Genomic DNA, 15,458 nt, shown 5'->3' on the forward strand with positions numbered 1-15,458 from the left:
TGGCAATGCCGCCAAATTTTGGACTATCTACATGCCAGTTAGTGCCAATATCATTAGCATGATAATCATGCAGCTAAACTAAACTCTGCTCTTCACTTTGAATACATCTGAAGTTTATTAGTGTATATAAAATAAATTGAGTTGGATACTTTTGATACACAAAGAGCGCTAAAAATTCTCTCTTGCTTTTCAGATTGGAAATGTGTAATCAATGGTGTGCCGCAGGGATCAGTACTGTCTCCTTCATTGTTCGTCACTTATATAAATGATTTGAAAGAGAATACAAGTAACATGACTATTAAGTTTCCAGATGACACCAAAACTGGTGTATAGTGGAGAGTGAAGAAGCTTGTCTAAGGTTCCAACAGGATTGAGTTCAACTGGGAAAATGGGCAAGGGAATAGCTGATGGGACTTAATTTCAGACAAGTGTGAAGTGATATATTTTGGGAAATTAAACCAGGCTGGAACATGCACAGAGACTGGCAGGGCCCCGATGAACGTTATTAAACAGCAAGACCTCGGGGTATACATACAGGCGACTCCCACATCACAGTTGTTCCGTTAACGGAAAGCAATACTGAGAGAGCACGCAAGAGAGTGTCATAGATTTAAAGGACTCAGAGTTATACAATACAACAAGAGACCCTTCAGCCCAACTCATCCATGCCAACCAATTTACCTACCCGAGTTAGTCCCATTTGCCTGCATTTGGTTCATATCCCTGAACCTTTTCTAACCATGAACTGGTCGAAATGCCTTTTAAACATTGTAATTGTATCCACCTCTACCACTTCATCTGGCAGCTTATTCCACATACCCACCACGTTAAAAAGTTACCCCTCAGAACACTTTTAAATCTTTCCCTTCTCACCTATGCCTTCTAATTTTAGACTCCCCATCCCTGGGTAGAAGACTGTGACCACGTACCTTATCTCTGCCCCTTATGATTTTATATACAGTACCTCTACAAGGTCACCTCTCAGCCTCCTATGCTCCAGGAAAAAAGTCCAAGCCTATCCAAGTCCAAGTCTCCCCTCATAACTCAAGCACTCCAGTCCCAGTAACATCCTTACGAATCTTTTCTGCAACCTTTCCAGCTTAAGTATATCCTTCCAATGGCTAGGCAACCAGAACCGGATACAATACTCCAAGTGCGATCTCAACAATGTTGTACAGCTGTAACATGACGTCCCAACTCATGTACTCAATGCCCTGACCAATGCACGCCAAATGTCTTCTTCATCATCCTGTCTACCTGTGTTGCCACTTTCAGGGAACTATGTACTTGAACCCTTGGGTCTCTGTTCCACAATACTCTGCAAGGCCCTGCCATTTACTATGCAAGTCCCGCCTGGTTTAAGTTCCCAAAATGCAACATTTCGCACTTGTCAAAGTTAAATTCCATCTGCTATTCCTTGGCCCACTTTCCCAGTTGATACAGAATGAAATTTGCTCTCATGGAAATTATGTGAAAAATAATTGAACACAAAATTTACTTTTTTGTTTAAACTTGCGGTTCTTGACACAATATTTGAGACCAAAAACATAACCTGCCAAGCATCCAACTTCTCTAAAGAGGGGGACATGACAGAAACCTAGGTTAAAAGAGGGTGAAATAAGAATGGGATAAACACAATTAAAAAGGGAATATTAAGAGGTTTAGTGACTCTGAAAGTATACAAGTTGCCATGCTGTTAAGAAAAAGCAAGTAGCAAACATTTTTCAGTCCTTTCTGTCTATAAAGATGGTCAAGTTAAACCACTGGTTAAAAAGGGGGAAAATGATAATTATCATTTTGACTTGTAATCACAAGCAACTTTGGTGTGGGAGGGAAAATATCCCTAAGTGACAGTATTGACCTTCACTTAGGAGGGCACAGCTAATCACAGAGAATCAACATGGATATGTAAATGCAAGGTCGTGACTGAATAGCAGTTGAAGTTCCTGAAATTGTAATTTAACAAAGGATGACGTCTGCTCATCTCCACACCAACTATTAATGCATTTCAAAAGGAATTCCTTTTTCATCCAAGACAAATTAAAATGTAGAAAATTTACCCCAAAGTTTTGTTCCTTCAAATAAAAGTTACTTGAATGTCATGTTAACCTCCTGAAGGCAAATTAGTTAATATTAAGGAGACTACAATAACATTTGAAAGTGAAGACAAATCACATGTGATCAACTCCATTTAACGTATCAAGCAGAAAAGGTCACCAGATCTGATGGTACCGCAGCACCTGCTGACACTTCTAATGAAATCCAAACAGATATCAAAGTAAATGCAATTCAGCTCTCAGATTCGAGGATCACATTTCAGAAAACAAATACCAGTTTAAAGTTATGAGTTGAAGGTTACTGAACATACTAAGCATTGGGACCCGAGAAGATAAAGGCACCACAATCACAAGTTTTGTAATATTGGTACAAATGCATCCTGTTAACAAAATGCGTATTTTGCTCAGGAGTTGTATGGCTGGCAAGGATAGGCAGTGAGTGCTGAAAGGCACCATGATGACATTTAATCCAAAACAAAACAGGTACTTGGGAAGTACAAAATCGTCCTTACAGCATGGTTGGGGCTGTGCCTTTGTGACTTTGATTTCTTTGGTCGGGATTTATCCTTCTCTCTCTTGTGCTTTGAATGTTTTCTTGACATCTTTATTTCATCTGAGAATCTTAAAAAAAAGGAAAACGTACCAAATTATTATTAGAATATGAAGATCCTGCTCGAGATTCATGCCTCTTGTTTATCCATCAATTTCCATTTGTTACACCTCTACTTATTTCCTTTGCCCTTCTTTACCTTTTATCCTTAATTCCCCAAACCACCTCCATCTTTGACCTCCTACATGCTTCCAACAAAGCCCAATCTAAGTCTGAGGAACAGCAACTCATTTCTCAATTTGGCATGTTACAGCCAGTTCTATGAAAAGTCACAAATCTGTCAGTTGAAAAAAACTGCAGATACCAGAAATCTAAAATAAGAACAGAAAATGCTGTTAATACTCAGCAGGTCAGGCTGCATCTGTGGAAAGAGAAACAGCATCAACAGTTTAGGTCGGAGACCCTTGGTCAGAACTGGGAAGGAGAAAATAAACGCTTAAGCAGCTGCATGGAGCATGGGGGAGGGAGCATCTCTAATAAAATAAAACTGGGGTGACCATGGGGACAAGTTGTAAACAAGCCAGTGGCCAATGAGCAAATGGGAGCAGTGAGAAAGCAAGGATATAGACAAAGGAACATAAATTAAAGAAGATACGAGCTGCAAAATGCAGAATCTCTTGCACTGCTACTTTGCAGTCCAATGCAAGCTTCCAGAACAGCACCTCATCTTCTGTCTGGGCAAGTTGCAGCCTTCTGGACTTAATATTAAATTCTACAATTTCAGGTAACTTGATTTCTCTATCAGTCATTCATCTGTGACATTGCCCCCACCGTGTTTCTTGTTTTACCCCCCCCCCCCCACTTTTATTGTCCCTTTTCTTCTCCTTTGGTAGTGGCAGACATGCCCAGCCTGATCTGCTCTGCCTGACCTGACCCATCCTTTTAGTTCTAACAAAGGGTTTTTGACCTGAAACACTGACGCTGTTTCTCATCCTACAGATGCGGCTTGACCTGCTGAATATTTCCAGTTTTTTCAACTGATTTCATGTTAACTTAGCTTTCTATCTGCTGAATATTTCCAACAACCGCAGTGCTCTCCATCTCACAGTGCCAGCACTTTTCCTCCTCCTCATCTTACCTCATTCCTCTCCCTCTACTTAGACCACCCCTGAACAGATTAGCTGTGATTGACTCGTCTTTGGCATCCTCTCAGGCTCGTTTTCTCACTTTTCTGATAAAAGGTTATCGACCTGAAATGTTCTCTCTCCACTGATGCTGCCTAAACTACTTGGTGAATAAAAACAGAAATGCCAGAATACCACCAGTGATTTATAGGTTCCAATTTCTTAAACAGTTTGCCCATCAACAGATTCATTAGTTCAGTGCTCAAGACACACAACGGTCTTCTAAAGTATCGATGCATTTCCAATTAATCAATTCTGTTTTCTAAATTTTTGTTCAGTATCCTTGCCTCACAAATCTTAAAATGTTGCAGAGGTAACCACAGCAAGCCCTTCAAGTGAGGTATTAGCCACGGGTCCTAGGGGAAAAAAAATCATGAATTTGCAAGTAAAAGGTACTGCAATTGCATATGCTAGAATAAAGTAGAGGATTAAGAGTTGGTGGCAATTAATAAGTGACAAACATTCCCCTATCTCATTTGGAGGATATGCAGCCATACAGTGTATTTCAGACAACATACCACCAAGATCATTAGTTTTCAATGATTCTTTTACAAACACTGACATAGGTTTTAACACTGACATAAGCTTCTACGCGACTGCTTTGAGACAGTGGACTGGTCCATGTTCAAAGATTCAGCTGCCAGCCTGGCTGAGTACGGCACCACCATCACAGACCTTATCAGCAAGTGCGTTGAGGACTGTGTACCAAAGAGGACAATACGGGTGTTCCCAAAAAGGAAACCATGGATGAACTGGGAGATCCACTCCCTACTAAAGTCAAGGACTGCTGCACATAAATCTGGTTATCCTGACCTGTACAAGAAATCGAGATATGACCTTCAGAAAGCTATCAAGAATGCCAAGAAGCAATACAGACTCAAAATAGAGTCACAGACCAGCCGTCAGTTATGGCAGGGATTACATGCCATAACAGGCTAGAAGACAAAGACGGGCTGCATAGTTAACAACAGTGCAACCCTTCCTGATGAGCTTAATGCATTCTATGCATGTTTTGAACAGAAGGGAAGTGGATTGTCACCATCCACCCTGATAGCCTCCAAAGCAACTGAACCCATGGTTGCCGTTGAGGATGTAAGATCAGTCTTCCAGAGAGTGAACACGAGGAAAGCATCTGGCCCAGATGGTGTCCCTGGCCACGTGCTCAGATCTTGTGCTGACCAGCTGGCGGAAATATTTGCAGACATATTTAACCTCTCCCTGCTGCAATCTCAGGATCCCACCTGTTTTAAGAAGGCCACTATCATCCCTGTACTGAAGAAAAGCAAGGTAAATGCCTCAATGACTACCAACCAGTGGCTCTGACATCCACCATCATAAAGTGCTTTGAGAGGCTGGTCATGGCACACATCAACTCCAGCCTCCCAGACAATCTCGACCCACTGCAATTTGCCCATTGCTGAAACGGGTCTACAGCGGATGCCATCTCCCTGGCCCTACACTGAGCTCTGAAGCATCTGGACAGTTAAGACACCTACTTTAGACTATTGCTTATTGACTACAGCTCTGCCTTCAATACTATAATTCCAAGCAAACTCATCACCAAACTCCGAAACCTAGGACTCAACACCTCCCTCTGTAACTGGATCTTGTCTTTCTGACCAACAGACCACAATCAGTGAGAATAGGCAGCAATACCTCTGGCACGATTATTCTCAACACTGGTGTCCCAGAAGGCTGCATCCTCAGCCCTCAACTCTACTCCCTATATGCTCATGACTGTGTGGCCAGATTCTGCTCTAACTCCATCTACAAGTTTGCAGATGATACCACCATCATAGGCAGTATCTCAAACAACGATGAGTCGGGGTACAGGAATGAGATAGAGAGCTTAGTTGCATGGTGTCATGACAACAACCTTTCCCTCAATGTCAGCAAAACAAAAGAGCTGGTCATTGACTTCAGGAAAGGGGGCTGTGTACATGCACCTGTCTACATCAATGGTGCTGAGGTCGAGAGGATTGAGAGCTTCAAGTTCCTTGGAGTGAACATCACCAATAGCCTGTCCTGGTCAAATCACGTAGATGCCACAGCCAAGAAAACTCACCAGCGCCTCTACTTCCTCAGGAGGCTAAGGAAATTTGGTTTGTCCCCTTTGACTCTCACCAACTTTTATCGATGCACCATAGAAAGCGTCCTATCTGGATGTATTACGGCTTGGTACGGCAACTGCTCTGCCCAAGACCGCAAGAAGCTGCAGAGAGTTGTGGACACAGCCCAGTGCATCACGGACACCAGCCTCCCCTCCTTGGACTCTGTCTTTACCTCTCATTGTCTTGGTGTAACAGCCAGCATAATCAAAGACCCCACCCACCCAGGACATTCTCTCTTCTTCTATTGGGTAGAAGATACAGGAGCCTGAGGGCACATACCACCAGACTTAAGGACAGCTTCTACCACACTGTGATAAGACTATTGAATGGTTCCCTTATACAATGAGATGGACTACGACCTCATGATCTACCTTGTTGTGACCTTGCACCTTATTGCACTGCACGCTCTCTGTAGCTGTGACACTTTACTCTGTACTGTTATTGTTTTTACTTGTACTACATCAATACACTCTGTACTAACTCAATGTAACAGCACTGTGTAATGAATTGACCGGTACAATCGGTCTGTAAGACAAACTTTTCACTGTACCTCGGTACAAGTGACAATAATAAACCAATATCATATGTCAAATGGCCTCCACCCATGTCATTTCAATTATAAAGGTAAGAGAGGATACAAGATTACAAGAAGCATTCTTGAATTACAGTGTTTTTCATGAAAATTTTGCAAATTAAAATCCAAACCATATGCAAAAGTGGGTCAGTGGATAAGAAATTAAATTATCTGTATGATTTATAAAAGCAAAATTGTGTAACTGGCTGAATTATGAAATAGGAAGTCAGAAAATACTGTAAACATCAGACCAGAGAGAGAGCACCGATCATCATTTCGGGTGTGGAATCTCCTGCAGATTTAGTGGATAATCTCCTCTGACGGTTTCTCAGATTTTGTTTTCTAGTTCAAAATTATTTCTGAAAAGCTGGGAATATTCAAGAGGTTCATTTAGGCGGCGTAGAAAACTCAGATGTCAATGCTTGAGTCCGTTTCCATGCCTAAGTGCTATCTGGCCAGCTGAGTATTTTGCAGCATTTTCCGTCATTCCCAGGGTTGTGTTGATTCCGGCAGATCCAGCCGGTACCGGGACGGCATCAGGTGTGATCCAGCACCGCAGGCCCACAACCAAACCCAGAGTGGCACCAACTCCTTGCTCTGCTTCAGAAATTACCACCTCCATTTACACTTACCACAAACGTATCTAATGAGGGGCCCACTTCATCTTCTCGAACGTGACTATGCGAAGTATTATCGTTCAAAATAAAACTACACTCTTCTCAGAAGTCGAAGGTTTCACCTACGTAAGGTATTGCGGGGACGAGAATCCCTCCGGAGGATCTCCCACCATGGAAACTGAACGGACTACAATTCCCGTCACTTCCCTCACAGAAGACGCAGGCGCAGTGCAAACTCTCCCTTCGCATCACCCCGCTCTTATTTATCGAACGTCACCCGTTGGTAACATGGCGGAGCAGCGAGCGGAGGAGCTGCACCAGGAGGACACTGCCTCAAATAGAAATATAAGTAAGAGGCTTGAAGGCTTGTTTGCTTGATTTTGTATCTGGGTCTCAACTTGTCTTTTTGATGGGAGTGGTAGCCCGCAATTTTTCTTTCACAGTGTTTGCATCTTTGTATTGTTGTGATGGAGTTAGTTTGAGGGCCTGACCGCAGAGCTCCGTCTGAGGGCCTGATCCTGGTGACGGAGCCGACAGGCAGATGTGGAGATGGCTGTCCGGGAGATGAGCAGCAGAGTTCAAAAACAGGGAGTGCAGTTAGTAGTCATGTAAAACAGGCATTGGTGAAAATTAACTAATGTTCCTTCTGGTTATGTTTCTACAATCAAAATGTTTTAGACCTTTACCGGAGGATCAAAATTTTAATAGATTATCTTACATTTAAAATAAATCATCTGTTCCTGTTACTTGCTGACTTCTCGTTTCACTACATGTATTTCTGTAACAATTTGGGGTGAATTTTGACAAGGTTGCAATTGTAGGATGCGCGCGATCAATTGTATTGAAGTTATTAGAACTGAATATCGAGTAGGGTGCATTAGGCGCGACTGATGTGATGTCTCCTATTTATTATCTCCTATCAAATCTAATTTCACCCCACCACCTAAGTCCTTTTTTATGTCTTCCACATTGTTTTTTTTCTCTTTGTGCTTCTCAAATCTCTTTAGATACCTTTAATATTGTCTGCATGATGTTTGTTTTCTTTTTGTGGATTGTTTACTTTTCATTTCAGTTTTTTTTATTGACGTAAATCTACCCTCTTTGCTCTTAGTTGTCATGGAAATTTGAAAATAAATTGAAGTTTCCAAATATCTTGTGGTAAATCACCCGAACACTGTCATGACAGAGAGAGAGAGAGCTTGGACTTAAATTCTTTGTAGGAGGGGATAATTGTGGCAGCGTGGGATGGCTTATGGAAGTATATGTCAATAACTGAATGAGAAGCATCTTCATTTGTGCTGTACAACGGAGATGAATGAGCATTACAGACAGCACTGGAGTAAACCAACCGAGGATTTGATCAAACTGCTTTGTCAGTTGGTTTAATTGTATTCACATCTGATATTGTCCATGATTTAACTATTATGACTTTTCCTTCCTATCTTCACCACTATTAACCACACCATCCTCTTCGAGTACACTTTCTCCAAGTTCAGCCCACTGTGTTTCTGATAGGTAGATCATCTCCGGAAGCAATGGTCCCACTTCCCATATCTGTAGATACCCAAAGTTCCAAGGAAGTAAGTAGCATAGAGCTCAAGATCACAGTATGTTTTCTGCAGAGTACAAAACTTGGGATTTGGTGAAATGGAGGAAGATACTGCTCTATTTCTGGCCAAAAGAGAACGGAAGCAAAACAGCAAGGAAGTGCTTGTCAGATTGAGGTCAGTATGAGCGCAAATGTTGATACAAGAGACTGCAGGTGCTGGAATCTGGCACAAAAGAACAAGCTACTGGAGGAACTCTGGGTCAAGCAGTATCTGTAGAATCAAAGGGATAGCCAACATTTTGGGTTGAGACTAGTCTCAACTGGAAACGTTGACTCTCTCTTTGCTTCCACGGATGCTGCCTGACCTGCTGAGTTCCTCCAGCAGCTTGTTTTTTTTTGCTTAGAGAAAATATTGGTTGGTTGATAGATGGTCAGTGGTTTTAAACTCCATTTACATCTGCTGAGTGAGTTAATCTTATAAATAAAGCACCATAAGGCACATGTCGGTGCACTTGGGCATTCTAGGCTATCTTCTGTGAACAATCTCGTCTGTACAAAGTGTCATCAGTCAGAGCTCCAGGTTTGAGCTTGCAAAGTCTGACATCACATGGCTGAGAGCTTCATGGATTGCATGCATTAGGGTTCATCACCCTGCAGCTTAAGAGAGAATAGATGGAGAGGGATGAGGTAACTACCAGACTGACAAAAAAAATGGACAGATTGTTCTGGAGACCCCCTGAGGGCATCTTGCTTTTAAGCAATATTCAGTTCTGAATTCCAATGGAAGAGTGAATTCCCTGGGATTACAACCAAAGCAAAATTTATAACGTCGTGGCTGGCTCAGCTGTACCGGGAGGGAAAGAAAAGAATGAAACAGAGGAGATTAAGTCAAGAATGTAATAAATACAGGGGATTCTATAGTTATGGAAACCAACAAATGTATCCACATTTGCAGACATGATTCCAGCATAGTTTGTTGCCACTCTTGTACAAGGAACAAAGATGTCAGTGAGTTTTTGCAGAACATTTTGGAAGGGTGAAACGGCCAGAAATGACCAAGATAGAAAGTATGAACTGCTGCATATTTTTGGAGATTCACTAAGAGATTAAAAAACAGGACCTCGGAGATGGTAACCTCTTGATTACTCCTTGTGCCAGTTGTCAGTGAATATTGAATATGGTGCCAATGGGAATGGTGCCAATGAGTGGTGCAGCAGGGATGGCTTTGAACGTTTAGGCAAGTTTAATATTCTTGTTTACACAGTTTTCAGATAAAATACTGAGGTACGTATGGCTTAAAGAAACAATCAATCACAGCTGTGAGAAAAGATGATGTTAGATGGATCAACAAATGAGGTCCCGGGCTGCATTAAAGAACAAGCAAAATCAATCATTCCATCAGAAGTATAATATGTCCAAGGGTGATGGAGGAAGAAATTTGTAGGCAAATTTCTGATGAGTGCAAAAACAAAAATATAAGTGGAGAATTTCATTAACCTAAAATTTATCTGAGCTACATTCAGTGAAAGACGTATGGAAAATTTGTAAGTTGCTTTCAGAAGACTTTTTTAGTTGGTATGCAGCAAGCCTAAATGGTGGGATCAGGTGGGGAACCAATTCTGTTGTTAGTTTTGGGGAAGTGGGGGAGCTGGAAGGAGTATCTGTGAAAGAGTATTTGTGGAAGATATCATAAATTATTTGGACTTAGCATCGTAATGGGGGTGAGAAAACTATTTTGGGAGACAATGATTCAACAAAAGAGGACTGGAAACATCTACCTGATGGGATGAAAACTTTAAATAGCTGGAAGATCAAGATAGTCTGGTCAGTTAAACAGAAGAGTAACAACTGGAATTTAATACAGAGAATTGTGAAAATGCCTTTGGGCAGATGCAGCAAGGCAAGGGAATATACAATAAATAAGAGGATATTGAAAAGTGTGAAAAACAGAAAGACCTTGAGGATTAAATACACAGATAATTAAAGATAGCAGGACAGGTTTATGAGGTGGTTAAAATGGATGCTTTCCTTTAGTAGCTGAGGCACAGAATATAAAAGCTGGGAGATCATAATGGAACTGGAGACACACTAGTTAGGCTTTAACTTGCACGCTCAGTACAGGTCTGGTCACCACATTCCAGGAAAGATGCAATTGCACTGAAAAGGGTGCTGAGGAGATTTACAAGGATGTTGCCCGGACTGGAAAGCTTTGCTATGAGGAAAGATTGTATTGGCTCGAGTTGCTTTCCTCTTCTACCATCAACAATTTGGAAGCTTGCAACATCTGATAAAGACATGGTGAAAGTTTTATCATAAATACTGATGTTGCCTAAATTTGCTTCTTTAACAATACCTCTGACTTCTTCACTACTGCTTTACCAGTCTAGGTGAGTCTCGATCTCTTGTTAAACACTGGATAGATTAGAATTATTGTCTGTGGTCTCTGCCATGAACTTCACACCCTAATCACTAATTCATTGCCCTTCCGTAGTTATTTTCTCTGGTCGTAGCAGTCTGTATGCAAGCTTGGCTACAAATCTTGCGTCATTTGCGAAAACACCTGCTTCTATTCCACAGTATAACTTCTGCTTTACCTTTGCTGCAGCCCATTGATGTTGTTGGCATCTCCCAATCGAACTGATGCTAAGTTCTCTTGACTGATCTTCCATCTCAGAACTCCCTCCTCCCCATCCCCCCAAAAATGCTGCCTGAGTTATAATCTGAACTAAATCCTGCTTGCCCTGCTCTGCTCTGCCAGCATTTGGATAGACAGAGTCTGATCAGGGGGAGTCAACATGTTTGTGCTTGGAAAGTCGTGCTTGACGAACCTTTTAGAGTTTTTTTGAAGAGATAACTGAAAATGTAAATGAGGGTTGGGCAGTGGATGTTGTTTACTTAGAATTTTGCAAGGCCTTCAACAACGTCCCACATGGTAGACTGGTCTGTAAGGTTAGGTCCCATGGAATCCAGGGAGAGCTAGTTAGGTGGATTCAAAATTGGCTCAGAGGTAGGAAGCAGAGGGTGGTGGTTGAAGGTTTTTTCTCGGAATGGAGGCCAGTTACTAGTGGTGTGCCACAGGAGTTGGTGTTGGGACCCTTGTTATTCATTATTTATATAAATGATTTGGATGCGAATGCACAAGGCTTGATCAGTAAGTTTGCGGATGACATGAAATTAGGAAGTATTGTTGATTACAGGGGGATCTTGGTCAGTTCAGGAAGTGGGCCAAGCAGTGGCAAATGGATTTCAATACAGATAAGTGTGAGGTGATGCATTTTGGAAAGTCAAACCAGCATAGGACTTATACTGTGAATGGTAGGGCACGAGGGAGTGTAATGGAACAGAGGGACCCAGGAGCACAAGTGCATAGTTCAGGTAGACGGGGTGGTGAAAGAGGCAGTTAGCATGCTGGCCTTCATCAGTCAGGGTATTGAGTATCGGAGTTGGGACATTATGTTGCAGTTGTATAAGTTGTTAGTGAGGCCCCACTTGGAGTACTGTTATAGGAAAGACGTGGTTAAACTGGAAAGAGTGCAGAAAAGATTTACGAGGATGTTACCAGGACTAGAGGGCCTGAGTTATTGGGAGAGGTTGCCTCGGCTAGGTCTTTATTCCTTGGGACATAGGAGACTGAGGGGTGACCTTTCAGAAATGTTTAAAATTTTTAGAGGCATAGATAAGGTGGACGGTAACAGTCTTTGCCCCAGGGTAGGGTAGCCCAAAACTACAGGGCTTAGGATTTAGGGTTAGATGGGAAAGATTTAAAAGGGACCTGAGGGGCAACCTTTTCACACAGAGGGTGGTGAGTATATGGAATGAGCTGCCAGAGAAAGTGGTTGAGGCAGGTGCAATTGTATCATTTAAGAAGTACTTGGATAGGTACATGGAGGAGCAGGGTTTAGAGGGATATTGGCCAAACGCAGGAAATTGGGACCAGATGGGTGTGCACCGTGGTCGGCATGTACTCGTTGGGCTGAAGAGCCTGTATCCATGCTGTATTGCTCTATGACTCTATTTCCCCTGTTCATGCTGACCCTGCGTTAATTCTCAGACCCCAAATAAGCACAATTTAAAACTCTTGTTATTATGTTCAAATCTATCAATGAGTCTTCCCCACCTCTCACCTCTAACTTCCATGCCACTCCATGAATAATCTGTTTCTCCAATACTGGCCTTTGGCACATCAGCCATCCACCCCTGCTCACACATTTGTCTGCTGCCATCTCACTCAGCCAACTCTACCCCATGTATGGAAACCCCTTCCTAAAGACCCCTTTCTGCTCATATTAAGACCCTGCTTAATACCACTCTTTGGCCAAGTTATTTGCCAGAGAATTGAAGACTGGGACTATTTTTTGGATTATAATGCTGTTGAAGTACTATTAGCATTGTTTTTGTCATTATAAGTAAGCATGCAGTCAGGTTTTTCCAGATATGTGAATCTGAATGCTATTGAAAGAAGAATCAAGGACAGTCTAAAGTGCAACTTCTGGGTTTAATAATCTGTTCATGTGTATTTGGAATGTAGACATTTCAACAGAAGAATTATTATCATACATGGGTGAAGATGCTTTAGTCCCACGGTTACACTCGGGCAGTCAGATATGTGGGGCACAACGAAAGATATACAAAATTAGGCTAAATAGACAAAGTGGATTAAGTTATAATCTAATTTTTCTTGGATTCTTTTTCTATCTGTTCTTTATTCACTTTTTTCCCCCTCCTTTTATTATGCACAATTAAGATGGATTAATTGTGCATCAGTACTCGGAAGTCAAAGACAAGTGAGCTTTTTCCTGCTGGGTTTCTTTCCCCGTTTATAATATCTCAAGCACTTCTGTTAACTGAAATTGGTGGTAATGTTTGAAGCTGCCTTACCATGAAATGATTTATAGAGAATTGCAGCTGGTTTGAACTCGGAATAAACAGAGCGGATTACATGGATGTACAGACAGAAGGAAGCTAAACTGAATGGGGGAAGAAGACACCATTGTACAAGCAGGTTTGGGGGGGAAGGGTGAGTGATAGGAGGAGAAGTAAGGATGAGTCCACATTTTTTGTTAACTTTTCCATGACTGTTGCCACAGATCAATATTCAGTAAAATATAACTCTATTGTAGAATATTTGTAACCAACCAGAAGATAACATATTTTAAGATTTGAGTTCTCAGTATTAATATTTCAAAAATTAATTTATCAATTTTCTAGTTTATTTAAATACCAAATTTTCAGTCCACGAAAATGCAATTTTCTTCAGGAGTATAAAATTTTGAATTATCTGATCATATGAATTCAGCAAAATGAGGAACACATGAAATATTATCCAGTGGTTCACTGAAGTTGAATGTAGATGTAGAGTGCGGCGTATCTGAGTTTGCCGATGACACTAAATTGAGTGAAAAAGCAAATTGCACAGAGGATGCAGAGAGTCTGCAGAGAGATATAAATAGGTCAAGTGAGTGGGCAAGGGTCTGGCAGATGGAGTACAATTTTGGTGAATGTGCAGTCATCCACTTTGGAAGAAAAAAATAGAAGATCAGATTATTATTTAAATGGTGAAAGATTGCAGCATGCTGTTGTGCAGAGGGACTTGGAAGTGAATGTGCATGAATTGCAGAAGGTTGGTTTGCAGGTGCAACAGGTTATCAAGAAGGCAAATGGAATGTTGGCCTTCATTGCTAAAGGGATTGAATTTAAGAGCAGGGAGGTTATGCTGCAACTGTACAGAGTACTGGTGAGGCCGCACCTGGAGGACTGCGTGCAGTTCTGGTCTCCTTACTTGAAGGATATACTGGCTCTGGAGGCAGCGCAAAGGAGGTTCACCAGGTTGATTCTGGAGATGAGGGAACTAGCCTATGAGGAGAGATTGAGTCGGCTGGAACTATACTCAGTGGAATTCAGAAGAATGAGAGGGGATCTTATAGAAAAATATAAAATTGTGAAAGGGATAGATAAGATAGAGGCAGGAAAGTTGTTTCCACTGGTAGGTGAGACTAGAGCAAGACTTGGGGGGAGTAGGTTTAGGATGGAGATGAGGAGAAACTGATTTTCCCAGAGGATAGTGAATCTGTGGAATTCCCTGCCCAGAGAAGCAGTTGAGGCTACCTCATTAAATGTATTTAAGACACAGTTAGATAGATTTTTGCATAAGGGTTTTGGGGAAAAGGCAGGTAGGTGGATCTGAGTCCACAGCCAGATCAGCCATGATCTTATTAAATGGCAGAGCAGGCTCGACTTGCCAGATGGCCTACTTCTGCTCCTATTTCTTGTTATTATATGATTCTGATGGTTTTGAAGAGTAAATGGTCTTGAGCCTGATCCTGGAAGCAAAGCAGAGGAAACTGCATGTGGATAGGGGTGGGAGAGAACTGTTATTCCAAGAATAACAGATGTTTTCCTACCAAGTTGTTGGGAAGGAGCTATGGCTTGAGAGCACTTGGATTACAGCAGATTGAGTTGTGATTTTTTTTTTGGGAGGGAACAGGGGAAGGATGTGTGTTTACAAGATTAGAAAGTACAAGAGGTATTGGGCATGTAAGTTTGTGTTAAGAAAAATTTCAAAAGTAGCAATGAGAAATCATGAGTGGTTTGTGACTTTGGAAGAAAACTCCTGAACTATTATTTCCGATGTGTCTAGAGAGGGAATTGGGAGTTTGGAAAACCTGGAAGAAGTAACTAGACTGGTGGGATATGAACCTGTTGTAGTTGTAAAATTTGGAGTAGTTTGAGACTTTGATTTAAGAGTATGGGATGAGCCATTTCACATAATGTATTGGCTTGTGGGCAATTTTTTTTCCCACGTAGCTAATCATTATC

General features: G+C 41.7%; 2 protein-coding genes across 5 annotated transcripts in view; one reads left to right on the forward strand and one right to left on the reverse strand.

Annotated features, from left to right (window-relative positions):
• The window catches only part of swt1 (SWT1 RNA endoribonuclease homolog), a 103,525-nt gene extending 96,190 nt beyond the window's left edge, over positions 1-7,335 (reverse strand). The window contains exons 1-2 of one of the 2 annotated variants that reach the window (XM_052012846.1): positions 7,109-7,335; positions 2,570-2,678 (exon numbers count right to left, since the gene is read on the reverse strand). In XM_052012846.1, the coding sequence (XP_051868806.1) occupies positions 2,570-2,659 (90 nt within the window). In that variant the 5' untranslated portion in view covers positions 2,660-2,678; positions 7,109-7,335. The remainder of the gene's footprint in view (positions 1-2,569; positions 2,679-7,108) is intronic. The other variant, XM_052012848.1, reaches the window with a different exon arrangement.
• The window catches only part of trmt1l (tRNA methyltransferase 1-like), a 54,808-nt gene continuing 46,506 nt past the window's right edge, over positions 7,157-15,458 (forward strand). For all 3 annotated transcript variants that reach the window (XM_052012849.1, XM_052012850.1, XM_052012851.1), the window contains exon 1: positions 7,157-7,442. In XM_052012849.1, coding sequence (XP_051868809.1) covers positions 7,157-7,442 — 286 coding nt within the window. The remainder of the gene's footprint in view (positions 7,443-15,458) is intronic.

Source organism: Pristis pectinata, chromosome 3 (genome assembly GCF_009764475.1).
Source record: "Pristis pectinata isolate sPriPec2 chromosome 3, sPriPec2.1.pri, whole genome shotgun sequence".
In the NCBI taxonomy this organism is placed as follows: Eukaryota; Metazoa; Chordata; class Chondrichthyes; order Rhinopristiformes; family Pristidae; genus Pristis; species Pristis pectinata.